The sequence below is a fragment of the Petromyzon marinus genome, chromosome 11, assembly GCF_048934315.1.
Source record: "Petromyzon marinus isolate PM22_M1 ecotype Great Lakes invasive population chromosome 11, UKy_Petmar_22M1.pri1.0, whole genome shotgun sequence".
NCBI lineage: Eukaryota > Metazoa > Chordata > Hyperoartia > Petromyzontiformes > Petromyzontidae > Petromyzon > Petromyzon marinus.
In genome coordinates this window covers 3,562,011-3,587,197 of record NC_133677.1, presented here as the reverse complement: position 1 = coordinate 3,587,197, position 25,187 = coordinate 3,562,011, and the positions used below count along the sequence as shown (strand labels likewise).

Genomic DNA, 25,187 nt, shown 5'->3' with positions numbered 1-25,187 from the left:
GATAGGAGGTGCAAAGTATAGGAAAGATAATCAAAGCACTACAAATCAACAATGTTTTATTTTACCATGTAAAGTCCACTGAGCTATTATTAGCTTATTTTTCAGAAGAAAAAAATAATTGCGTGCGTAGCCTGTGGCGAAATCACCAAAGATACACCCGCTTTTGTCAGATCTCGCAACATAAGCAGGTTCGAGCCTGCTTCGTGCTTGGGGTGGGCGACCACCAGGGTTTTTTTTTTTAGGGCTGCTGTGGAGTTCAGAGTCCGAATATTTGTGTCTACTTGAAGATTCCGATAAGCGACGAAACTCTTTTTTCCCAGATGTCCAGTCACATCGTGGGCAGGCAGAAGGCAGTTCAGCAAACAAACAAAAAACCCTGTTGTACTGTACTATACTAGCGTGCAACCAGGTCTATGTCCCCGGCCCTCACCGACCCGCGTGGCGAAGTATGGCCACATAACCCCCCACGATCCGCACGGCGTGGAGAGGAGGCCCTGGGGTGTCCCAGCAGTGGACTGGCAAAAGTTCAACAAAATGTATAAAATGTACCCAGTCACAATGGGCCTTAAGATTCACTTTCAGGAGCCAACTGCATTTCAGCACTGCACGTTAGACCGACCCCTGCGTCTTACGTCTTTACAAGGCAAGTTATGTATCTATAAAAAGGAGAGTAATGTATATATATAAAAAAACTATTTAAACATTTTTTTTATTTTAGTAGGTAAGACTCACTGAGCGATACAGCTCATTTTCAGAAGCGACCTGGCCACAATTGATAGCTCAATAAAGGGGCTTATCACGTGGTAATTTATAGCAGCCAAATACTCTATACGCATGTTCATTCTAAATGTGGACGGAAAAACCGGAGGACCCGGAGAAAAATCCACGCGAGCACCGGGAGAGACACGCAAACTCAAAATATACCGCAGGCGACCGGCTCGGCATCGAACCCACGACCTCCTGTACCAGGCGAGGTAGTTAAGCATGCAACAAGCATGATCACTGCATGAAGCTGCAAAGTGATAATTGGGGTTTCAGTGGCAGTGTGAAGTGCATTGCTTGTGCGAATGTAGTATGTTGAACTTCTTTCGCACCATACGTAGCCAACCGTTCTAATTGGAGGTGCGCCTTGGCCGAGTGAGGTCACGCCATCATCGTCTGCAGTGTCAAGTACCCTCGGTCCTCCACCCAATCTGGTCGAAGGGCAACCTTCATCCTCCTCCATCTCCACACGAGTCTATCCGTCAAAGTCTGCACCTGTCCGTTCTTTACACTTTGGGCTATCCTGGATGCCCCCATTCTGGCCTCGTTAGCCACTTAATAACCCATGTCTGCGTTCAATGCGAACACGGTTCAATAGAGCATATTCGCGGCTCCGTATTCCCGTTCCACCGTCTCCCAGAGTTTCTGTATCTTTGTGTCCCAGTGTTTCTTAATCGGTGTCACCAAGCATGTTTGCCTTGTCCCAGTGTGCCCGTGGCCCTGCGTCCCAGTATCATCCCCGTGTATCTGTGTCCCAGTGTCCGAATGTGCCCGTGTCTCTGCATCCACGTGTCCTAGTATCCCCGTGTATCTGTGTCCCAGTGTCTCTGTATCTTCGTGTCCCCGTGTCCCCGTGTCCCAGTGTGCCCATGTCCCCGTGTCCCAGTGTGCCCATGTCCCCGTGTCCCCGTGTCCCCGTGTCCCAGTGTGCCCATGTCTTTGTGTCCCCGTGTCCAAATGTGTCCGTGTCTCCATGTCCCCGTGTCCCCGTGTCCCAGTGTGCCCATGTCTTTGTGTCCCAGTGTCACCGTGCCTCTGTATACCCGTGCCACCGTATCCCAGTGTCTCTGTGTCTCCGTGTCTCCGTGTGTCTCCCCCCGTGGCTCTGTGTGGCCCTTGTCCGGTGTAAATACGGCTCAGTGGATCCAGCGCACGGCGCAGATCGAAGCCTGGTTGACGGATGTCGGGGTCACTGATGACAAATTGGTTCGTAAGTGTTGCCGAGGCCCGATCTGCTGTTGTGGAGAATGGGTGAAGTGGAATCTCAGACCACGGCAGACGCGGCGATGTTAATCTCACTGTAAAACTAAAAGCGATCCAAACTGATATGGCCATCCGTGCGTGCAGTGTGAAGAATAAGAAGCAGCAGCAGGCTGTGTGTGGGCGGAACACACCACCCGACCGAACGCTTAACCCTACCCATAACCATAACGAGCTGGTCAGCTCGTCACTCGAGGACTAAGCCGTCCCACTAACGAGCGCTTTGCCCCGATGCCTTACGCCGCGTCGGACACTTCGGTAGGGAGCCTGTGGGATGGTTGCGCTCTCCGTCCAGTTGTATTGTTCACGGCAACATCAACATCCACACATCAAGCCCCTCCCCCCTGCCTCCCCGGTCCCCAGCCAACACGGGCCGATGGCTACATCGCCTGGAATGTGGCTGATCTCGTTATATCTCGGGGGCTAAGCAGGGGTGAGCCTGGATAATGTCTGGATGGGCGCGAGCGCTGTGCGTGAAACCGGTGATTATAGTTTGCAGCGATGCTACGTTGTGGACAGCAGAAGGAAGTTCAAGAATATCCACTGTTGTACTGTACCCCTATGCCCCCCCCCCTCTGTATATTGCTCCTCGCCTTCACACACTACGCACTGGATAATCGTTAACACAGCGGACCCTCATCCAGCAGTGGATTGACAGTAGGGCCGTACACGTCCGCGTGTATGGATACAAAAGGCAAGGCGATTGTAAGAGGACCCCGCTTAGAGGAAATGTGACTACAGCGCATCGCCAACGTGACCTCGCACTCCCACAGCCAAGCGCTCAGTCACGGGTGTCACCGATCAAGGGTGTCGACGCTTTTGTATCGTTTCTCGATCCCCATGTCCCCAAGAAAATGAATTAAGTGATTAAATAGCGACACGGCGTCGTGGCCGCTTTGAGGGAATGCGGATTAAACTGAAATAAAATACGACGAAGATTCCGAACTTTCGGTAGACATCGATCTTCGGTTTTATAACAAACAACAACCCGTGGCACGCAAACATCGCCGCGCCTTATCACACGAGAAGAGTGTTCGTGATGGACGCAGTTTGTTTTGAGCGCGGCGTGACGTGGGGGGGGGGGGGGGTACAAACATAGACATGCAAAGTCCTTCTGTGGGCAATCCACTGCTGGATGAGGGCCTCCCGTACGGCGTGCGGGGCGGGGGAGGGTGATGGCCATACCTCACCACGCTCGTCCATGCGGGTTGGTGAGGGCCGTAAGAGATGGAGCGTCGGGGAAGAGTGGATTGTGTGAAATCGCGTTCCCCGTGTCGATAAGGAACTGCGTTTTACGCAGGCACGCGCCGTTGAGTTTTAGACCCTGGTAAAATATTTAATTAAAACGGATACGTTTTTTAAAGTGCACGTGAATTATACTACGATATTCAGCAGTCATTCGTCGTCGATATCCCGTGCTCAGAAATTGTCGTTTTTATATTCGTTCATTTTTTTGATGAAGGTAGGAAAGGAAATGCCAGCATTTTCTTTTCTCCGAATACGAAATCGTAAATGCGCACACGCGTGAACGCAAAAAAAGCACGCAATACGAAACAGACGATGGCGCGTACGCTTGGATTCCCACTGAGAGACCGAAAGAGGAATATGTGGATGAGATAACATACAAACTCTTCAGAAAGTAAGCGAGCCTGGGCGTCGAGAAGGACACGTCGCTCGAACAGATGATGGACGATGGTCTAGAATGACGACAGAGTGGCAGCGACGCGGTCGAGAGATCGTCCACCGGTGCGGATAGATGCCGTGAAATCAACTCGGTGGATTGGTGCGTCGGAGGATCGTGAGAGGTGACGGCGGCGGCTTGGCGAGGACTTCATCCAGCAGTGGATTGGCCATGACTGACGACGATTATAACGTGTAAAAAACACATTATCCCCGGTTCCCACTATTTTCCTAAACAAATATGCACACCGAGCCAGAACTCCCCCGCGTGGCTGGCAAGCCGCAATTAACCCTGGAGGACCGCGTGCTCTCACAGCAAGGCACCGCCTCCTTGCTATCATAACTGGACACAGCCCCCCGTCCCCTCCACCTTACACCACCCGTCATTAATCCAACATCGCCACCACTAGCAAAAAAAGCAGCAGCCACCCACCCACCCTTTCCCCCTCCGTATCGCTCCCTCGACTCGCCCACGCCAATCTGATTGGCTGTGACGCACTGAATAGATGGAACTCTTCCGTGCGGGTCCGGGCAGCCCTGGAGGGGGGCTCACACGCACACACGCCCCGTCGCGGGAGAGACCAGAGCGCACTCCCCATCATCATCATCATCGCCCAGAGCCGCGTGCGCTGCTGCTCGACTCGCTCCGCGACTGTGCCCACCGCGTGCGTGCGCGCGCGCGCGCGAGCAGAATCGACGTCGAGACACCAACTGCGATGAAGCCCACCTGGGACTGAAGTTTTTGTTGCTGTTGCTCGAGCGAGTTTTAGGGGTTTTTTTAAGTGTTTGTGTTCTACGGCTGCTCTACGATTTACTTGACGAGTGTATTGAAATTTCAAACGAATCATATCGGACTATTACTACAGCCTGCTGCCGATCCTGCTGCAGTTGTCGCTGCTGCTGCTGCTGCTTCCACCACCACAACGTCCAGGTAGAACCACCCTGAACTCGTTATCAGCGAGGTGACCGAGGTGATCACATGTCGCTGCCGGGAACACAGCTAAGGTGGGGTCGCTTTTCAAGTTTTGTAGCGGCGCGTTCTATCTCACGCACTTACTCTCTCGTGTGCCCATACACACACACACACCCAGTAGCCCACTAACACATGCACTCTCACACACATGCGTACTTACTCTCCCATGTACCTATACACACTCAGGAGCCCACTAACACATGCACTCTCACACACATGCGCACCCACTTATCATCCACTCACCCACGTACGCACTTATACGTGCATATATACATGCACGCACTCGCCCACTCATCGACATGCCTACTTACCCACGCGCTCACTAAGCACACACGGCCACTCACACGAACTCACTCACTGACTTACCTACTTATCCACTTGCACGCACTCGCACACACGAACCCACTTCTCCCACTCACGCACCCACTCCCAGACGAACCCACTAATCCACGCACACACTCACCCACTCGCACACGCACCCACTCGCACACGCACACACTCACCACTCACGCACCCACTCACACACGCACCCACTCTCACACTCACCTACTAGTCCACGCACACACTCACCCACTCGCACACGCACCCACTCTCACACTCACCCACTAGTGCACGCACACACTCACCCACTCGCACATGCACCCACTCTCACACTCACCCACTAGTCCACGCACACACTCACCCACTCACACACGAACCCACACCCACCCACTCACACACGCACCCACTCTCACACTCACCTACTAGTCCACGCACACACTCACCCACTCACACACGCACCCACACCCACCCACTCACACAGGCACCCACTCTCACACTCACCCACTAGTCCACGCACACACTCACCCACTCACACACGCACCCACTCTCACTAGTCCACGCACACACTCACCCACTCGCACATGGACCCACTCTCACTAGTCCACGCACACACTCACCCACTCACACACGCACCCACTCTCACACTCACCCACTAGTCCACGCACACACTCACCCACTCGCACACGCACCCACACCCACCCACTCACACACGCACCCACTCTCACACTCACCTACTAGTCCACGCACACACTCACCCACTCGCACACGCACCCACTCTCACACTCACCCACTAGTCCACGCACACACTCACACACTCGCACACGCACCCACTCACACACTCACCCACTCACACACACACACACTCACCCACTCGCACACTCACCCACTCGCACACGCACCCACTCTCACACTCACTCACTAGTCCACGCACACACTCACCCACTCACACACCCACCCACACCCACCCACTCACACACGCACCCACTCTCACACTCACCTACTAGTCCACGCACACACTCACCCACTCACACATGCACCCACTCTCACTAGTCCACGCACACACTCACTCACTCGCACATGCACCCACTCTCACACTCACCCACTAGACCACGCACACACCCACTCACTCACACACGCACCCACTCACACACTCACCCACTAGTGCACGCACACACTCACCCACTCGCACATGCACCCACTCTCACTAGTCCACGCACACACTCACCCACTCGCACACGCACCTACTCTCACACTCACCTACTAGTCCACGCACACAGGCACCCACTCACACACGCATCCACACCCACCCACTCACACACGCACCCACTCACACACGTGCCTCCGGTTAGCACCGTTGGCTACGTACGGCGCGAACGAAGTTCAACATACATACGCGGACGCGCTCGGGGCACGGCAGATCGACATTAATCGCTACAAATGCGCAAAAGCTCTTGTCGGATCTCGAATGCTCCAACAGCGTTGAGCTGAGATGGGGTGGCCACAAACTGCTATTGGTTGGAGCTTCGAGGTGGCCAGGAGATGGCAGCGCTGGGTGTCACCTTCCTAGATACAGCGCGATGGGTTTTCTCTGGATCAATGTTTTTGTTTCTGGCTTCCTCGCACACGAAGTCAAATTCTCGTGAATGGAACTGACCACGCATCTCCACGTAGCCGGAACCCTACTGAAAGTGTCGATTTTTTGGTTTCGGTTGAGGATTTTCTGCGTAAAATAATCGGCATTAGTATTCGTATTATTTGCAATGTTTTCGGCTTGGCGAAAACCAGCAGAGCTTGGAGGCAACATTTGTATTGATCGAATGTGAGCAAAGTTGCACAAGACGCGCCGCAAATGGGCTTTTATCTCGGTTTATCTGTCACGAAAAGGGCAAAGTGCGCATTTTCAGACGAATAGCCAGGAAACTCAGCCCATCTCTACGTTACAGGCCATTGTGTTGTTGTAAAGACAACGCCTCCGATTAGCACGGTTGGCTACGTACGGTACGAACGAAGTTCAGCATGCACGTTGTACATACATACGAATTAAACGCGTCCCAAAGGACATCCACCGATAATTTTCGTGTGCGGGTGCCAGGTGGATTATTAAATCGTGGATTCGGGGGAAGCCTTCACTCAGCATTGGATTGACCGTGGCTGATGATGACGATGAGGTATAGTTGAACACGTGCGAGGAGCTCATGCTATAACAACGTCTTAACCCCACGTGTGTGTGTGTTTACAGCACCACACATGTGTGCGCCGTATGGCACATCGGGTACGATGCTTTTAACCGCTGCTGTGCATTAAGAGGCGGCGCAGTGAACAAATGCCACGTATCATTTGTAGCGATAGCCGAACAAACGCGACGTTATAAATGATTGCGCCGCCGGCAATGGCGAAACGCCACAATACACGCGCACACACACACGCACACAGACACACGCACACAGACACACACGCGCACACAGACACACACGCACACACGCGCGCACACGCGCACACAGACACACACGCGCACACACACACACAAAAATCGCAGGTCGAGTGGTGACTTCCCAAATCGCGCTACGGGGATAGCAGCAACTTGTCCACAAACAAGTAGCCTGTTGATCCACGGCGTACATTTCCTAACAACCGCGCAGTCGCAAATTAAGCGGCCGTCTCTGTAACGCACGTCCTGTCCAAATGTTATTTGTAGGCGAGAACACGCGGCCACGTGCGCAGTTCATGAGCCACAGACAATGTCGCGCAATTGCCTCTCAACGTAGCCGCGCTTATTGCGCGGTTCAGACGCAGTCGCGCACGTGCGCGCATTTACATCCAACGGGAATGTATCTTGGCCGTTATGAAAGCGCTCTTCGTTTACTTTAGTATTCTTTTTATCAGCGGGAAAAATCATCAGGATGGCCATCGCACCGCTTATCGTGGATGGCACACGGCCCCCGTTGTGAAACTCGCGCTGCGCTCTTCGCTTGCCGACACTTTGGATTCAACTTTGACGGCTCTCACGACGTGCGTCCGCCGGAGGGTTGTAGCCGCGCGTCGCAATCGACCTCGGCACGATTGTCCGACGTTTCGCCGCGCGTGCTGGGGGGGGGGGTGGCGGGGTAGGGTATGAGCGGAGGGAAGCGATAGCAGCCGAGCCGCGCAAAGCGATGCCGTCACTTGAGTTGACGTCCGGTGTTCAACTCGAGCAATCATTGTTTTGGCCGATGCATAAATGCTGTTAACCCACCGCCGTTTTCGCATCGATTCCCGATCGCTGGAACGCATCGATATTTACCGATCTTTTGACAGTTCGTTCTGGTGGGGGAGCGGGCGGGCGGGCGGGCGGGCGGGGGGTGCTTCTATAAATGAATGAAGTCTATTTACTGAAAATGGAGTAAGCCTTAGGCGCACAGTGCTGTTCTCGAGTAAGCACTCCGGGGAGCAAGGCTAGCGTCTCCCCGCAGTAGATAAGCACAGCGGGTCCACATAGACCCCTAAACGTCGTCTCTAGCCCCCCCCCCCCCCCCCCCGTTGTCTCAATGCGGCCGCGTGCGTTGTAATTGCTGTGTTGTCCTTCACCTCTCGCGGTGCGCCTGATGTGGGGTTTAATTTCCCAGGGGAGGGCAGCCGAGACGGGTGGCTAAAGCGCCGAGACCGGAGTGCGTGTGTGTGACACGGTGTGTGTGTGACACGGTGTGTGTGTGACACGGTGTGCGTGTGTGTGACACGGTGTGTGTGTGACACGGTGTGTGTGTGACACGGTGTGCCTGTGTGTGGCACGGTGTGTGTGTATGTGACACGGTGTGTGTGTGTGGCACGGTGTGTGTGTGTGTGACACGGTGTGTGTGTGTGTGACACGGTGTGTGTGTGTGTGTGTGACACGGTGTGCGTGTGTGTGACACGGTGTGCGTGTGTGTGACACGGTGTGTGTGTGTGAGACACGGTGTGTGTGTGTGACTCGGTGTGTGTGTGACACGGTGTGTGTGTGTGTGTGTGACACGGTGTGTGTGTGACACGGTGTGCGTGTGTGTGACACGGTGTGTGTGTGTGTGTGTGACACGGTGTGTGTGTGTGACACTGTGTGTGTGTGTGACACGGTGTGTGTGCGTGTGTGTGTGGGAGCGGTAGTGTAGAGGTTAGCGCGCTGCGCTACGAACCTGGCGACACGGGTTCGATTCCCGCTGACGGCCAACACCAGTGACGATTATCTTAACCGGTCCCGGGCCTCCCCTAGGTCGACTCAGCCTCAAATGAGTACCTGGTACAGTGTAAACATTGCCACTAGGGAGACAAAGGCGGTCGGGCGTGGTGCTGGCCACCCACCCCCTCGTGTACCGTTCCGGCCTTCATAGGTGCTCGCTAACAGCACTTGCCCCTACAGTCTGTTAAGGCTTTGTGGGAGCGGTAGTGTAGCGATTAGCGCGCTGCGCTATGAAACCCGGCGACGACCAACACCAGTTACGGTTATCTGAACCGATCCTGGGCCTCGCCGAGGTCGACTCAGCCTCAAATTGGTACCGGGCGTGGTGCTGGCCACCCACCCCCTCATGTGCCGTGTTGGTCTTCACAAACAGCACTTGTTCCCAAGAGTCTGTTTAAGCTACACGGGGGAGTCTTTATGTGGTGTGCTGCTGTAGTTCGTGTGACAAACGTCCAAATATAGGCAATGGGGAACACAAAGGCGGTCGGGCGCGGTGCGCGGTGCTTTAATAGGTGCTTGCTAACAGCAGTACTTAACCTCGGCTTGCTAACGTCCGTGGCGCTCCACGGAAGCTTTGATACGGACGAGTGTTTGTGTTCAACGTGTTATGTACGTTGAACCTCTTTTAGCACCGTACGTAGCCAGCCGTGCCCATCGTCGGTGCCTGCTGGGGGTGCCGTGGAAAAGTGGTGAGCGCGCTGCGCTGCCAACCCCGGGCACCTCGATTCGATTTCCCGGCCACGGCTGACATCGGTAGAGTGACATCTGTGACCAGGAACCTTGGCTCGGCCTTCAATGAGCACCCGACTGCGGAGAGACAAATGCGGCCGGGCGCGAGGCTGGCCACATTCACACGCTCGTGCGCTGAACCAGCCTCAATAGCTGCTTGCCAACAAAACTTGGCACCAACAATATTTTAAATGCTATACGGGGGTGTGGGTGGGATATTTGTCTTTGTGTTTATATGCACAAAGTAACCTTTAGCGGGATGCGACCTCTCTTCTATCGGCTTTACAGTCACGCTCTAGCGAGGCAAATAACTTGGTTAAATGACGGGGATGGTATATTTCAAGTGGTAAGAACGCCAGACTCGAGTGAATTTGGAACTTCAGAATGATCCTGCCCTATTGGCATTAACCGAGCAGTCTGCGCGCGGGGCCAAATGTGAAATCTTCAGTCTTATGAATGTTCTCGCCGTACGTACGTTGAACTTATTTCGCACCGCACGTAGCCAACCGTACCAATCGGATGTGCGGGGGAAGGACAGCAAACTAAACACACGAAGCAGTTCTCAAGAAATTAGTTTGCAATCGAGATGACTTAAAAGTGCATGGCTCCAGTGGCTTCCAAACATCGGAAGGAGGGGCGTTCCAGACGGCCGCAGAAGCGCGTGTGAAAGCGCCGCGCGATGCGGTGGCCGCCGTATTTGTTCCACGGTTCGCCAAAAAGCCGCTGCCGCGAGGCTGAGCGTGAACTCTAAGCTATTTGTGCAACAACAACCACAACAAAACATGTCAGCTCTCTTTTAGCCGTTCCGGAACACCGCTTTTACGCACGTCAACGTACATAAAGTCACCGGCGACCAAGCAGCGTTCGATCCCGAAGGGTCGGCGTCACTCACGCCGAAGCAACGGAGTGGTATCCGTACCCCGCCGTTGGCGTGCCCAACGTCGACTCGGCCTTCAGTGGGCAAGGTGAAAATGGTTAAGTATACCTGTCAACCCCTTATCAGTGCCCTCACTTAGTACAGACCAATTCAGACCTTATTGGTCACCCCCGTGCCCTTTATAAAGCTCAAGGTTCACCGTTACGAAGGCCCATCACGAGGGAGAACAGACAAAACAAATAGACACTTTTTTAGTTTGCCCGGATTGAAACGGCTGTACGGCGTATGGACCTGAAAACAAACTCAATTTCCCTGTGCAAGAAAACGGGCTTAACCGTATGGGTTGACAGCTTTGGTAAAGGTGTAGCCGCTGAAATTGCTCGCTCGCGATACTGCCGACGGAAAGGGCCTCCTCCTCCACCCCTTAAAGTGAGTAGCGACCGAAGCCGGGGAAGACAAAGGCGGCCGGACGCGGTGCTGGCCAACAAACCCCCTTCGTGTGCCGTGTGGGTCTTCATAGGTGCTCGCGAACAGCACTTGCCCCAACCCGGAGGGGGGGGGGGGTGGCATCTTTGTCTTTGCCTTTTGTATACGTGTACGTGCGGAGCAGTCGCGCGGCGGTTCGCAGCGCCGCACTGCGCTCCGAACCTTGTCGACCCGCGTTCGATGCCCGGCCACGGCTGCAAGAGCGTGAGCGCCAAGTGATGTCTGAACCGGTCTCGGGGGGGGGGTCTCCCGTAGGTCGACTCAGCCAAAATTGAGTGAGCGGGGTTCGTTTAGTCACGTCGCCCCCTCGTCCGCTGGCGTCGCTCGCCGTTGTTTCGCGCCGCCTCGAGCAAGCGGCGGCGGCACCACTTCGTCGTATGGATAGACTGTTGCCGCCATAGGAATGTGGAGTTTACACCACTGCTCGCACACAGCACTTAACCGTACTGTCTGTTTAGGCTATAAGGGAGATTTTGTCTTTGTGAGCTTTGTGTATGTGTGCGGCACTATGTTGTTGCTGATGCTGTTGAACATCCAGCATTACTGTGGCGATGTGAGTACACTGTACAAATATGTACTTACTCTTGCACAATATCGCAGTGACGGCCAAGTGAATGTATCGAGCATGCCGTAGCCAAGTGAATGTATAATAGAGCATGGCATAGCCGGGCATAGACAAGTGAATGTATCGAGCATGGCATAGCCGGGCATAGCCAAGTGAATGTATAGTAGAGCATGGCATAGCCGGGCATAGCCAAGTGAATGTATAATACAGCAAGGCATAGCCGGGTATAGCCAAATGAATCTATAGAGCATGGCATAGCCGTGCATAGCGCTCCCACGCGTGACCGTGTCAAAGCAGAGAGACTCTCGCTGTCTGCCACATGAGCTCTGCACCTGTCCTCCACCTGTAGTTTGTCTCTGTAATAAGCAAAAAAAACCATCACCTCTTTAGTGGCCACACCACTGCTGTGAAAAAAACAAACCCTGTTCACCTTGCGTACGGATATATCTGTCCCGGACTGCCCTGTGACTCACTGTTGTTGTTTTTTTACGTGTTGCGACCAACAACAAAAAAATCCAATCCAAGTGGTTTTCTGCTCAAACAAACTTGGGAAGGGTCTCCTCTTAAAAGCTCTCAGTGATTGAAACCCAATGACGGGGCCGAGGAGATCGAGACTCGACTCGATGCTTTTTGCTTCCTCCCCGGATTGCTACAGCGGGAGGAAGAGGCTGAGGGGTCACGAACCACAAACCTTGAATTGAACTCGCAAACCCGCCGGTTCGGAGTCGCGCCGTCTAACCAACGACTCCACATAATAATGTTTAACCGTACGACACCACGCTGTCAAGTGCCTGTTGAGACAGGGGGGAAGGAGGGCAGCACTGCATCTGACATCGCTTGTCGCCCACGTGAGCCGCGTCCGGGAATCGAAATCTTGGTGGCGCAGTTTACGACGCCAGCACCGCTACGCTCACCAATACACAGTGAACATTGCCAAACATACACGTGCGTGAGTTGTGTGTGCGTGAGTTGTGTGTGCGTGAGTTGTGTGTATTATTACATTTAGCGGTTAGCGCGCTGCGCGACGAACCCAGTGACCCGAATTCGATTTCCGCTCGCGGCCAACACCAATGACAAAAAAATCTGAACCGGTCCTGGGACTCCCGTAGGTCGACTCAGCCTCAAATGAGTACCTGGTGCGGTGTGTAAACATCGCCACTGGGGATACAAAGGCGGTCGGGCGTGGTGCTTGCCACCCACCCCCTCGTGTGCCGTGTTGGTCTTCACAGGTGCTCGCAGACGGCACTTGTTCCCAAGAGTCTGTCAAGGCTAAATGAGGGATCTTTGTCTTTGTTATTAAATTGATTTTCAAACTACGTGGGGAGTTTCATCAACACAGCAGCCGCGCACGCGTGGCTGTGTTGTGCCACGTGCCTGCCTGCCTCATTCGTCATTTTCGGCCCAAGGCATGAATGAATAATACATAATAATACTGTAATGTTATTTACCTGCAGGGCTTCTTCCACATTGCAGTTCACTTTTCAGTACCGGTATTGGTTTGCACAGAGAATTAAAGTTCACCGATCAAGTTCCCAGACCCCATTTAAGACACTTTTTTCACTTCTTCCAGAAGCGTCCCATTACGTTGGCACGTTTGGGCGATCGTATTGTCATGAATGTTCGGGCGTGCGAGAAAAACCCTGAGTAATCCCGGAGGACAACCCCATTACGAATACGGGAGGAAAACGCCTCAAAGATCCAATGCAGACAGGTCAGATAACCTACTTTCTGTACTGCCATCTCTTGGCCGCCTGACGGCTATTGGATTGTCGGAGATGGTGGCAGCCTCCGTGAGTCACGAACCCTCAGTTCCAAGAGTGGAGCACCACGGGCGCGAGTTTTGTTTTAACGGACCACCTGGGGGTGACGAGAACAATCGCGCGTTCGCAGCTTGTTGCCGAGGTTTGCGGTTCGAACACAGCGGCCGCCCCGGTTAATACCACGGGGTTATTAATTGTAAACAAACAAAAGAAACGCGCAATCTGCTTCACAACGGACGTGAAAGATCCCGTGACGTTATTCGAAACAAATTCGGCCGCGTGTGTGGCCGTCACCACGTGGCCCAAATTTCCCACGTTTAAAAATCACTCCGTAATTACCTAATGGGGTGAAACCAATATAGCAACGTTGCCCCCCTACCACCCCCCCCCCCCCCCCTCGACTGCGAAACTGCTGCAGCCTACCGATATTCTCATCTGTGAAATGGTGAAACGCAGAATCTTCGCAATGGCCTTTCGCGAATACCAAGAGCACTAATTATTTGATTTGATGATTGGATATTTGTGAGGGTAGCCATGCAATGCGACAGGGGCCGTGCGTTCGGGGGAAACCCGCCACCGAGCCACGCAGGCTGACCCCCTAATCCCTCATTTAATATGCCTTTAACGCCGCTAATCTCGCTGAAGAAAAGCCGTTAAAAATTAAATCTCAAATTGAGAGCTTTCATGTGTTCACGCGGGCGTGTGTATGTGCGCGCGCGCACACAAAGACAAATATCCCCCTTATAGCCTTAAAACATACTTTTGGGGCAAGTGCTGTTAAGGAGCACCTATGAAGGCCGGCATGGCACACGAGGGGGTGGGTGGCCAGGATCATGACCGGCCGCCTTTGTCTCCCCAGTGGCGATGCTTACACAGCGCACCAGGTACTCATTTGAGGCTGAGTCGACCTGGGGGATGGCCCAAGACCGGTTCAGACAACCGTCACTGGTGTTGGTGGCCGTGAGCGGGAATCGAACTCGGGTTGCCGGGTTCGTAGCGCAGTGGCGTCGGGTTGATGGGAGGGGGGGGGGCTGCTGGAGAGGGATGAGTGCTGCCCCCCCCCCCGCCCCTGCCCCCCTTCCTCCTGCAGAAGGCTAAGCACCCCCTTTTAAATTCGTGTAGTTTAGTCAAGAAAGTGTGTGAGCAGGGGCTTCATCACTGTCCTCATAGGCACAGGGGGTGAAAGAATCAGGGCAGAACGCACGCTCGACGTAGCCGACCGTGCTAGCGGACAACAGCGGCCCACATCGTTGCTCCTTCTCCATTTGGCGTTTGGCATTTCTTTAAAATTCGCTTGAGATCGACTGTTGCCACACCCCCACGGTGTTTGTTTTTTTGTGCGCACCACTCCCCGGTAAGAGCGGCCCCAGGGGGGCGACGCGCACGTTCCGTTGTCGCGAGCGACGCGCGGATTTAAGCGGCGCGCGCCGCCACACCGCTCGCGTGCGGCGACGGGTTTCAGTTTCAGTTTGTTTTATTTTCAGTTTAATTATTTTGGTATAGCCCTGTGAGCCATTCGGCTCTTGAATCGGGTGCAACTACAACAAACAAAAAACAAAAACACGAACAAGAAAACATCTTAAAGTGACTATGTGACTGTGCAAACAGAAAATCCATGAAAAGAAACAGCAAAATATTCCTCAAAAAAGCACCGTACACCAACGCTGTGTGCAAAAAATCCCAGTGGAATGCAAGTCAAACAACAACAACCACAAGGAAACTTAGATTAAGGCCATCAGTCTAACTCCGTACTACAACAAAACAAACATGTCCAAACCAAAAAACGTTTTCGAAATCACCAAAAAATAAAGCCATAATTGCAACGTAACAGTGATCATAGGGACTGTGACCGAATTTTTACAATCAACTACATAAATAACATGTAACATCAAATCGTAGAGCCATAGCTGGCTCCATGAGTTACTTCACAACAACAGAAGCATCAGTCGGAGTATCAAATTTTTCAATGCACCTTTAAGATCAGCACGCTAAATCAAAATACAGATAATACATTGAAGCGTCATCCGGAGCGAAACATTTTATTTTACTTGACGCCAATGAATAGCAGTGGCAGCTAGGGTGTACAACTCCTCTAGAGCAGTTTTGAGAGAAGATCTCATTGGTAGCGATTCAAGTTGCAGTTTATTGGCAATAGCATTCCAGACCGTGGGGGCATCAACAGACGGGTGAAGTCGGCGGCGACGTGGTGGCCATTATGAACGCGGTTGACCCCGTGAAGACTATCGCTTCAAATTGCTTCCTTCCCCCAAAATCCCCCTTTTGGACAGCATCGCGACGCGAGCTTCCGAATGTAAATGTTTGCAATAGCCCTCTGCTCGGAGCTTACATTGCTCACCGAACGTTTTCTCGGGTCGCTGGCAGACTTGAAGTAGGCGTGCGACGAGTACCCACGGTCATGGCGAGAAGGAGTTCTGGATGTTGCGTACTCGGTGCAGGAAAAACAAAAACAATTTTCCCGGAACGCTGCCCAGAGCAGACATGCAACTGGTGATTGGTGGCAACTTGGAATTGTTCTAAACTCTAAACTTGTGCAGATCCCATTTTTCGAATGCCATAATACGCCCATTACCTTTCCTCCTTTCTCTCAGCGACATGAACGGCGTGCGAATGCGCGCGCGCGCGTGTTCGTTGATTGTGATACGTGCGTGGCCGTTATGGTCAATCCACTGCTGGGCCAGGCCCTCTACACACCGTGGAGGGCCGTGGGTCTTGTTTATCTTCACTACGCTAGTCAGAAAGGGTTGGTGTCAGCGGCCAGACGGCAGCGCATGGAAGTACAGCACAACAGCGGATGTTGCTACACTGGACTACCCACCACATAGCCCCGTGTCGACCTGTATACCACCTGTTGTGCGCATGATGGTCGCCCATCCAAGGGCGTACCCAGACTCAACTCTGCTTAGCGTCCGGGATGTGGCGAGATCTGGGTGATTTGGTCATAACTTGGCTCTACGACTTGAGGAACGTCTTTTTAATTCTCACTTCCCCCTCCCCCACCATCCCTGACCCTCCACCCCCCCCCCCCCACCGATCCCTCGCCCCAAAGGGCCGCGCGTGGCGGCACGAGGTCTCCTCGGGCCTAGGCGCGAGGAGGAGGGCCCTCGCCGATGCGCGCGTGCCACGCGCCACTCCCGCCCGCACCGAGGAGGCGCACGGCCATGGAGCACCGTGTCAACTCCTCCTCCTCCTCGAGCAACGACAGCGGCGGCGGCGGCGGCATCACTCATAACCAGAGCGCGGACGACGGCCTGGCCAACGAGACGGCGAGCGCCACCGGCTACACGCAGTCGTGGGCCATCGGCATGGGCTTCCTCATGGCCCTCATCATGCTCATCATCGTGCTGGGCAACTCGCTCGTCATCCTGGCGATAGCGCGCTTCAAGCGCCTGCAGACGGTCACCAACTGCTTCATCGTGTCGCTGTCGTGCGCCGACCTGGTCATGGGCGTGCTGGTGGTGCCGCCCAGCGCCGGGCTCGTGGTGACGGACAGCGTGTGGACGCACGGCTCGTCGGCGTGCGAGCTGTGGACGTCGGTGGACGTGCTCTGCGTGACGGCGAGCATCGAGACGCTGTGCGTGGTGGCGCTCGACCGCTACCTGGCCATCACGGCGCCGCTGCGCTACAAGCAGCTGCTGACGAAGGCGCGCGCGCGCCTCATCGTCGTCGTCGTGTGGAGCATCTCGGCGCTCATCTCCTTCCTGCCCATCCAGATGCTGTGGTGGCGCGACAACGCCGACGTCGAGGCGACGCAGTGCTACAAGAACCAGGACTGCTGCGACTTCATCACCAACGCGCCCTACGCCATCGTGTCGTCCGTCGTGTCCTTCTACGTGCCGCTCATCGTCATGGTGTTCGTGTACGGCCGCGTCTTCCAGGAGGCCAAGAAGCAGCTGCGCAAGATCGACAAGAACGAGGGCCGCTTCTACGAGGTGTCCTCCGGCGGCGTCGGGGCCGCGGCGGGCGACGGCGGCGGAGCGATGCCCAGGCGCCTGTCGAAGCGACGCACCTCTCGCGTCGTCTCCATGAAGGAGCAGAAGGCCATCAAGACGCTCGGCATCATCATGGGCACCTTCACCATCTGCTGGCTGCCCTTCTTCATCTCCAACATCATCAAGGCGTTCTGCAAGACGTGCGTCGACAAGAAGCTCTTTTTCTTCTTCAACTGGCTGGGCTACATCAACTCGGCCTTCAACCCGTTCATCTACTGCCGGAGCCCCGACTTCCGGAAGGCCTTCAAGCGCCTCCTCTTCGGCTGCTCGGCGCTGAGCAGGCGCTCCGCGCCCAGGAGGCGCGCCGGGAGCCTCGCGTCGTGCGCCGCCGAGGAGCAGCAGCGGCGGCGGCGCGCGGGCGACCGCCTGACCCCCAACGGAGGAGGTGCGGGAGGGGGCGGGGCCTCCCGCGGCTCGCAGCTCGCGTTCGCCGCGCGTACCCCGGGCGCCTTCAGCAACGGCAAGGCGTCCCTGGGGGACGGGCGGCACGACAGCCGCACGAGCAACAGCAGCAGCAGCGAGCAGAGCCTGGAGCGCGACGAGAAGGCGCCCAAGACTAGGCCGGCCGAAGGTTGACCGGGTGGCGGCCGACGGAGGCCGACGGAGGTGACGACGCGAGGGGGGAGGGAGGGGGGGGTCGAGGACCACCGTTTAGAAACGCGAGGGCTTTGCCGAGACAGCTCGGCAAGGGTCGCGTTGAGCCCTCGCCCCTGTTGCCGTAATTCATTGGACGAGAGCGGCCCAAGTTTTGCCGCGGAGGTGGCGGGAAGCGAGCGCCGGAGGCGGGGGGGGGGGGCTGGGGGCGCGATCTGATCCCCGATTGCGCGCGTGCGTGCAGCGAACAGGCGTGTTCCAAAACAAGTCGCCGAACACTGCACCCCTTTCTGTTGTGTTCCTGCCGTTTCAAAATTATTAAATAATAAGAATAACGAGGGAGGACGGCGAGCCTTGACCGCGGTTGGCCCTCGTGTGTTGCGTCGTCGTGGCCAGCAATTTGAAAATTGAGAGCAGATCACTTTGGGCTGCCTCTCCCTCAAAGAGGGGGGCGTGCAACCCCCCCCCCCCCCCTGCAGGGTCTCCTCCTCCCCAGGAGTGAGCCAGGACACAGCCGTGACCGTTTTGAATGTGAAGGGAGTGTCGACCCAAAGAGGTCAGAGGTCGCCGTCGGGAGCCCCACCGTGAATGCCGGCTGCCTCGTTACGCGCCACGGCGTCGCTCGCGATCGCGGCAAGGGCCCTGCCCGCGTGCCTCTGCACTTTTTTGCTCAGTCGGTCGCCCCACTCGTCGCGAAGCTCCGAGACGCAGACAGGCCACCGCCGCTTGGCGTGCAACCGGCAGAGCCTCGCGGCGGCTGCGAGGGTCGCAGTAGCGCGATGGTGCCCACTTGTTCCAGGCTGAGGCTCCGTTTGCGACTAGCACCGTTTGTTGGCAGCTCGACAAAAAGAAAAGTTTATGCGCCGAGCGGCGTTGGGAGTTGGGCAGGAGAGTGATGTGGAGGTGGGGGGGGCTGCATGTTTCACATAAATTATGTAGATATTTTTCCTCTGGTTTCAATTATTACCGCAATAGTATAGAATTCTCTACAGCCTTACGAGTCCGGTTTCCTCCCTTGCAGGCCTTTTCGTGATGCCACAACCGCCGAGTGTGTCATCTCGATCGCACAGAGAGAGAGAGAGAGCTTCGTGCCCAGCCGCTGTCCTAGCAGCACCGGCAGCTGTAGCAGCAGCAGACAGCTGGCGCCGCAGGCTGCCCTGGGAGCCACAAGTCTCAAGCACAGCAGGCTTCTGTGTGGAGGAGAGAGCAGAGTAGCCTGGAGAGAGAGAGAAAGAGAGAATTCCACAAAGCTGTACATAATCGCGCGGCGCTTGACCTGCTGCTGTAAAACAGCTGTGGAAACGTACAGTGTTTAATAGCAGTCGGGGTGAGTTGGAGGTTTGTTTAAGGTCTCCAATCTAACTGCGCCGCATTTTTTTGTTTCTGTGAGCTAATCAGAAGCGTGCGTCGTTGAGCGTAAAAGCGAGCGCGTGTCCCCCGCTATGAGGGGTGGCGACGCTGCGCCGTGATGTCAACTTTAGCGGCCACGTGGGGTTCCACTCACGGCCATCGTCAGCAAAGTGGGCGGCGGCATCCGAACCCGCCCGGCGTGTCCCACAACTAGGTCGTCTCAGCCTGAAACGGTGCGTTGTGCCAACATCATCACCACTGGAGAGGCAGAGGCGGCCGGGCGCGGTGCTGAACTAACCACTCACCTTTAGAAAAGCGGCACTTTCCTGGACGGGCGGGCGGGCGGGCGGGCGGGCGGGCATGTCGTTGTGTTTTTTGTGTGTGTGTGATCTGGGCCGAATTAATGAATCTATTAATACAATGCGAGCGAGGGTTAGGGGTTATTGGGGGTTCACCGGGAGGGGGAGGAATGGACTTTCTCAACAGGGGTCAAGTTGCGCGTACTCACGCGGCACGGCTGCGTACGCGCGATTGTTGTTCGTCGCTGATTAATCACGCACATATCGACGAGATTTGGAACCGAGAGGTCTGCTCGCGGAGCCGAGACTCGCTCATTCAGAGGGGGACATCATCTGCAATTTCTCAAATGTTTTTGAACCACGTTAATGTGTTCTTAGATGGGAGGGGGTTCGATGTCTGAATCCGCGTGTGTGAGTTTCAAAAAGTGGAACCGGCTCGCGCGGGACGTGACGTCTCCCAACGGGCAAGCCTTTGGCCACTGTGTGCCGTCAAAGTCACAATTCCAGATTTCAATATCCCTTGCGACTAACTTTGATGCGAGAGGAGAAATCTAACCAAGCGTTCCACCTCCGAGTAGCACGGTTGGCTACGTACAGCGCGAAAGACGTTCAACATACATACACGTGTTGGACATTTAGGCGCTCCCACGTTTTCTCTTTGAGAGCATGTAATACGGGTGCTTCACGGAATGTAGATCAAAACATGCGTGGATGGGCGAGGCATCTTTGCGTGTGGACGGCGTGTGTGTGTGTGCGCCCGTGTGAGCGATGCGTGTGGGGAGCGGTGGTGTAGCGGTTAGCGCGCTGCGCTATGAACCTGGCGACTCGGGTTCGATTCCCGCTCACGGCCAACACCAGTGACGATTATCTGAATCGGTCCTGGGCCTCCTCCTAGATCGACTCAGCCTCAAATGAGCACCTGTTGTGGTGTGTAAACATCGCCACTGGGGAGACAAAGGCGGCCGGGCGTAGTGCTGGCCACCCAACCCCTCGTTCTGGCCTTCATAGGTGCTCGCTAACAGCACTAGCCCAAACAGTCTGTTGAGGCTACACGGGGGATCTTTGTCTTCGATTGTGTGAGCGATGCGTGTGAGCGATGCGTGTGAGCAGCGCGCGTGTTCGCGCGTAAGTTTGTGCGGGTTTTATTTTTAATAATTCTGATTAAAGTGAATGGGAACACAAACAAGGAACTCGTGTGATGTCCGTGGACAATCCCACCGCTTGAAGCACAGTGAGGGAAAAAAGTATTTGATCCCCTGCTGATTTTGTACGTTTGCCCACTGACAAAGATATGATCAGTCTATAATTTTAATGGTAGGTTTATTTGAACAGTGAGAGACAGAATAACAATAACAATTCCAGAAAAAAGCATGTCAAAAATGTTATAGATTGATTTGCATTTTAATGAGAAAAATAAGTACTTGACCCCCTCTCGATCAGAAAGATTTCTGGCTCACAAGTGTCTTTTATACAGGTAACTATCTGAGATTAGGAACACACTATTTAAGGTAGTGCCCCTAATCTCAGCTTGTTACCTGTATAAAAACACCTGTCCACAGAAGCAATCAATCAATCAGATTCCAAACTCTCCACCGTGGCCAAGACCAAAGAGCTCTCAAAGGATGTCAGGGACAACATTGTAGACCTACACAAGGCTGGAGTGGGCTACAAGACCATTGCCAAGCAGCCTGGTGAGAAGGTGACAACAGTTGGTGCGATTATTCGCAAATAGAAGAAACACAAAAGAACTGTCAATCTCCCTCGGCCTGGGGCTCCATGCAAGATCTAACCTCGTGGAGTTGCAATGATCATGAGAACGGTGAGGAATCAGCCCAGAACTACACGGGAGGATCTTGTCAATGATCTCAAGGCAGCTGGGACCATAGTCACCAAGAAAACAATTGGTAACACACCACGCCGTGAAGGACTGAAATCCTGCAGCGCCCGCAAGGTCCCCCTGCTCAAGAAAGCACATATACATGCCCGTCTGAAGTTTGCCAATGAATATCTGAATGATTCAGAGGACAACTGGGTGAAAGTGTTGTGGTCAGATGAGACCAAAATGGAGCTCTTTGGCATCAACTCAACTCGCCGTGTTTGGAGGAGGAGGAATGCTGCCTATGACCCCAAGAACACCATCCCCACCGTCAAACATGGAGGTGAAAACATTATGCTTTGGGGGTGTGTTTCTGCTAAGGGGACAGGATAACTTCACCGCATCAAAGGGACGATGGACGGGGTCATGTACCGTCAAATCTTGGGTGAGAACCTCCTTCCCTCAGCCAAGGCATTGAAAATGGGTCGTGGATGGGTATTCCAGCATGACAATGACCTAAAACACACGGCCAAGGCAACAAAGGAGTGGCTCAAGAAGAAGCACATTAAGGTCCTGGAGTGGCCTAGCCAGTCTCCAGACCTTAATCCCATAGAAAATCTTTGGAGGGAGCTGAAGGTTCGAGTTGCCAAACGTCAGCCTCGAAACCTTAATGACTTGGAGAAGATCTGCAAAGAGGAGTGGGACAAAATCCCTCCTGAGATGTGTGCAAACCTGATGGCCAACTACAAGAAACGTCTGACCTCTGTGATTGCCAACAAGGGTTTTGCCACCAAGTACTAAGTCATGTTTTTGCAGAGGGGTCAAATACTTATTTCCCTCATTAAAATGCAAATTAATTTATAACATTTTTGACATGCGTTTTCTGGATTTTGTTGTTGTTATTCTGTCTCTCACTGTTCAAATAAACCTACCATTAAAATTATAGACTGATAATTTCTTTGTCAGTGGGCAAACGTAAAAAATCAGCAGGGGATCAAATACTTTTTTCCCTCACTGTAAACCTTTCTTCAGAACAACACACATACACCAACACGCACAAAAAATCTCCATGGAACGGTTCGCTAAACATGACTCATTAAATGTCGCGAAAGCATACAGAATGCATCTGGAATTTAGTATTATCTGGCGTTGCGTAATTACACTGTTCAAAATGTAACCTGTACGCTGATCGTCACATATGCTTCGTTGAGTCGCGAGTCTGGCTTTGTCAAGCAATAGTAAACTGAGTGTGCAACAGACTTTTTGTTTTTTTAAAGAAGTCAAGTTGCGTTAAAGTTAGACTGTTGTCCTGTTAATCACTTGTTTGCGTAAAAAAGGCACAAAACATAGAGGTCGTGTTGTTGTTGTTCAGATTTATTGCGAAGTATACTTTAAATACAGCCCTGTACATAACGCACAGGCACAACGTGCTGATGGCAAATGATCATTCCCGCATAACGTTGCATTATCTGGATTATGAGACGCACTTTTTCTTCTCCCCCCTGAATTTTAAAAGCAAATATTGCAGGTGCACCCCGTAATGCTGTGTTGGCTTGTGTGTGTGTGTGTGTTGGCGTGTGTGTATGGCAAGCGCTAACAGCACTTGCCGCTACAGTCTGTTAAGGCTATGTAGGGGATCTTTGTCTTTATCTTTGTATGGGGAGCGGTAGTGTAGCGGTTAGCGCGCTGCGCTATGAACCTGGCGACTCGGGTTCGATTCCCGCTCACGGCCAACACCAGTGACGATTATCTGAACCGGTCCCGGGCCTCCCCTTGGTCGACTCAGCCTCAAATGAGTACCTGGTGCGGTGTGTAAACATTGCCACTGGGGAGACAAAGGCGGTCGGGCGTGGTGCTGGCCACCCACCCCCTCGTGTACCGTTCCGGCCTTCATAGGTGCTCGCTAACAGCACTTGCCCGAACAGTCTGTTAAGTCTACATGGTGGATCTTTGTCTTTGTCACCAAATTTGCATACCTTTATTGACACCGTGCACAGATTTGCGGTGCGTATTACTTTCTGGAGCATCTTAGAATCCAGAGAAATACGGTATCTACATTCATATATGTGGAAAGCAGCGTCATCCTGTTGCAATACGTTGAATGGTGATTTGGTCAAAAGGTTTTTTTTTTGGCAACATGGGTGGGGAAGTTGATTTTAAGGCGAAATTAGTTGCAATCATCAGATGCCCGGTTCGTGTTGAAAAGTCACTGTGTGCAGTCTGAGTGCACTTGTGTGGCGCTGGGCGGCTGCCCCCATTGATGTGGTAATCGTCAAGCAGTGGGTGCAACGATCGCCCCCGACCCCCTCCCCCCTTCATCGCGTTAAGATTCATCGCCACAATTCATGGTCACGATTGGATTCGATAAAAAAAATGTACATCGCGCGGGGAATGTAGCGGCCTCTTGCGGCTGTACGGAGGTCGCGTGAACCAATCAGATACAGCGTGTAGGAATCTAAATTAAAAAAAAGTTGAGCCGGAGATCCCGTGTACATCGGTGAATCGATGCATCGTTACACGCCCTGGTAATATGCGCGTGCCCGTCACGACGACAGGCGGATGCGCATCAAACACCAACTGAACATTTACCGTGAATTTTGCGTTGAGGTGAGTTTCCGACCCACGTGCTCTTATTTATTCTGCAATTGTGTTGCAGCCATTGGCAGTAGAGAGAGAGAGTGCATCTTCTCTGCCGACCCCCTTGCTTGCCCCTAGTTCTAGCACTAACGCCTGATGGTGTTTGTCTAAAATAACTGGGTCCCACCAGCACTTGCAGCGAACGATCGCGAATCCAAGCTCGACCGCTACTCGTTGAGTTCCCCACTGCCGTGCCTTCCTGAGTCTCTGGGCCGATTGACTGCCGGCTCCCACGGTCAGGGAAACCCACAACCAACGATTTGCTGATAGCTCGTGTACCCGGTGATTTCCACGAAGCACATAACTCGAGTTGAGTCATCTGTCCTGCTTGAGTTCAGGGAGAAATGAGGCCGACTTCACCATCGACTCAAGTCGACTTGAGTTTGCCAGCCCCATGGAATCTATGAAACTCAATGGCACGAGTTATCTCGAGTGTTAAATCACCCGGCACGGACTTGTCGACAGCACGGATCATCGCGGCCAGTAACTTACCCGCCACTCACTTGGCGAGATGACTTTTCACAGGCCGGTGTGTGGGACCCAGGTGTTTGAAATTACTACACCTCCCCCCTCCCCCCGCTGCCCCCCCCCATCCCCCCTCGTGTCCCTTACTCGACCCCCGCTCTCGTTTTATCGCGATATCGAGTTTTGCAGTACGTGCTATTGACTACCTCATCCTTAAGAGTACCGCTGTCATTGTTACGCACCGACGCGTCTTTGTGTACATATGTTTTCATTTACACGTCCCTGTAACCCACCCGCGTTACACATTAATATCATACTATGGGTTTTTTTTTCTCGTTGTGAATGTATAAATGTATTGCCAAGACTTGGCCTCTCTTGAGGTTTTGGGAGGAGGGGATGGGCTTGTGGGATAAAAGG

The 25,187-nt window shown here is 53.7% G+C and overlaps 1 protein-coding gene across 1 annotated transcript; it reads left to right on the top strand.

Moving 5' to 3' along the window:
* Nucleotides 1-4,225: 4,225 nt before the first annotated feature.
* On the top strand, nt 4,226-19,884 carry LOC116941334 (beta-1 adrenergic receptor-like). The gene is made up of 2 exons (XM_032952327.2): nt 4,226-4,707; nt 16,667-19,884. The coding sequence occupies exon 2, from the start codon at nt 16,728-16,730 to the stop codon at nt 18,183-18,185; it is 1,458 nt and encodes a 485-aa protein (XP_032808218.1). The 5' UTR covers nt 4,226-4,707; nt 16,667-16,727; the 3' UTR covers nt 18,186-19,884.
* Nucleotides 19,885-25,187: the final 5,303 nt, after the last annotated feature.

Coding starts and splice junctions, on each gene's coding strand:
- LOC116941334 (XM_032952327.2), top strand. CDS start 16,728: ATGCGCGCGTGCCACGCGCCACTCCCGCCCGCACCGAGGAGGCGCACG.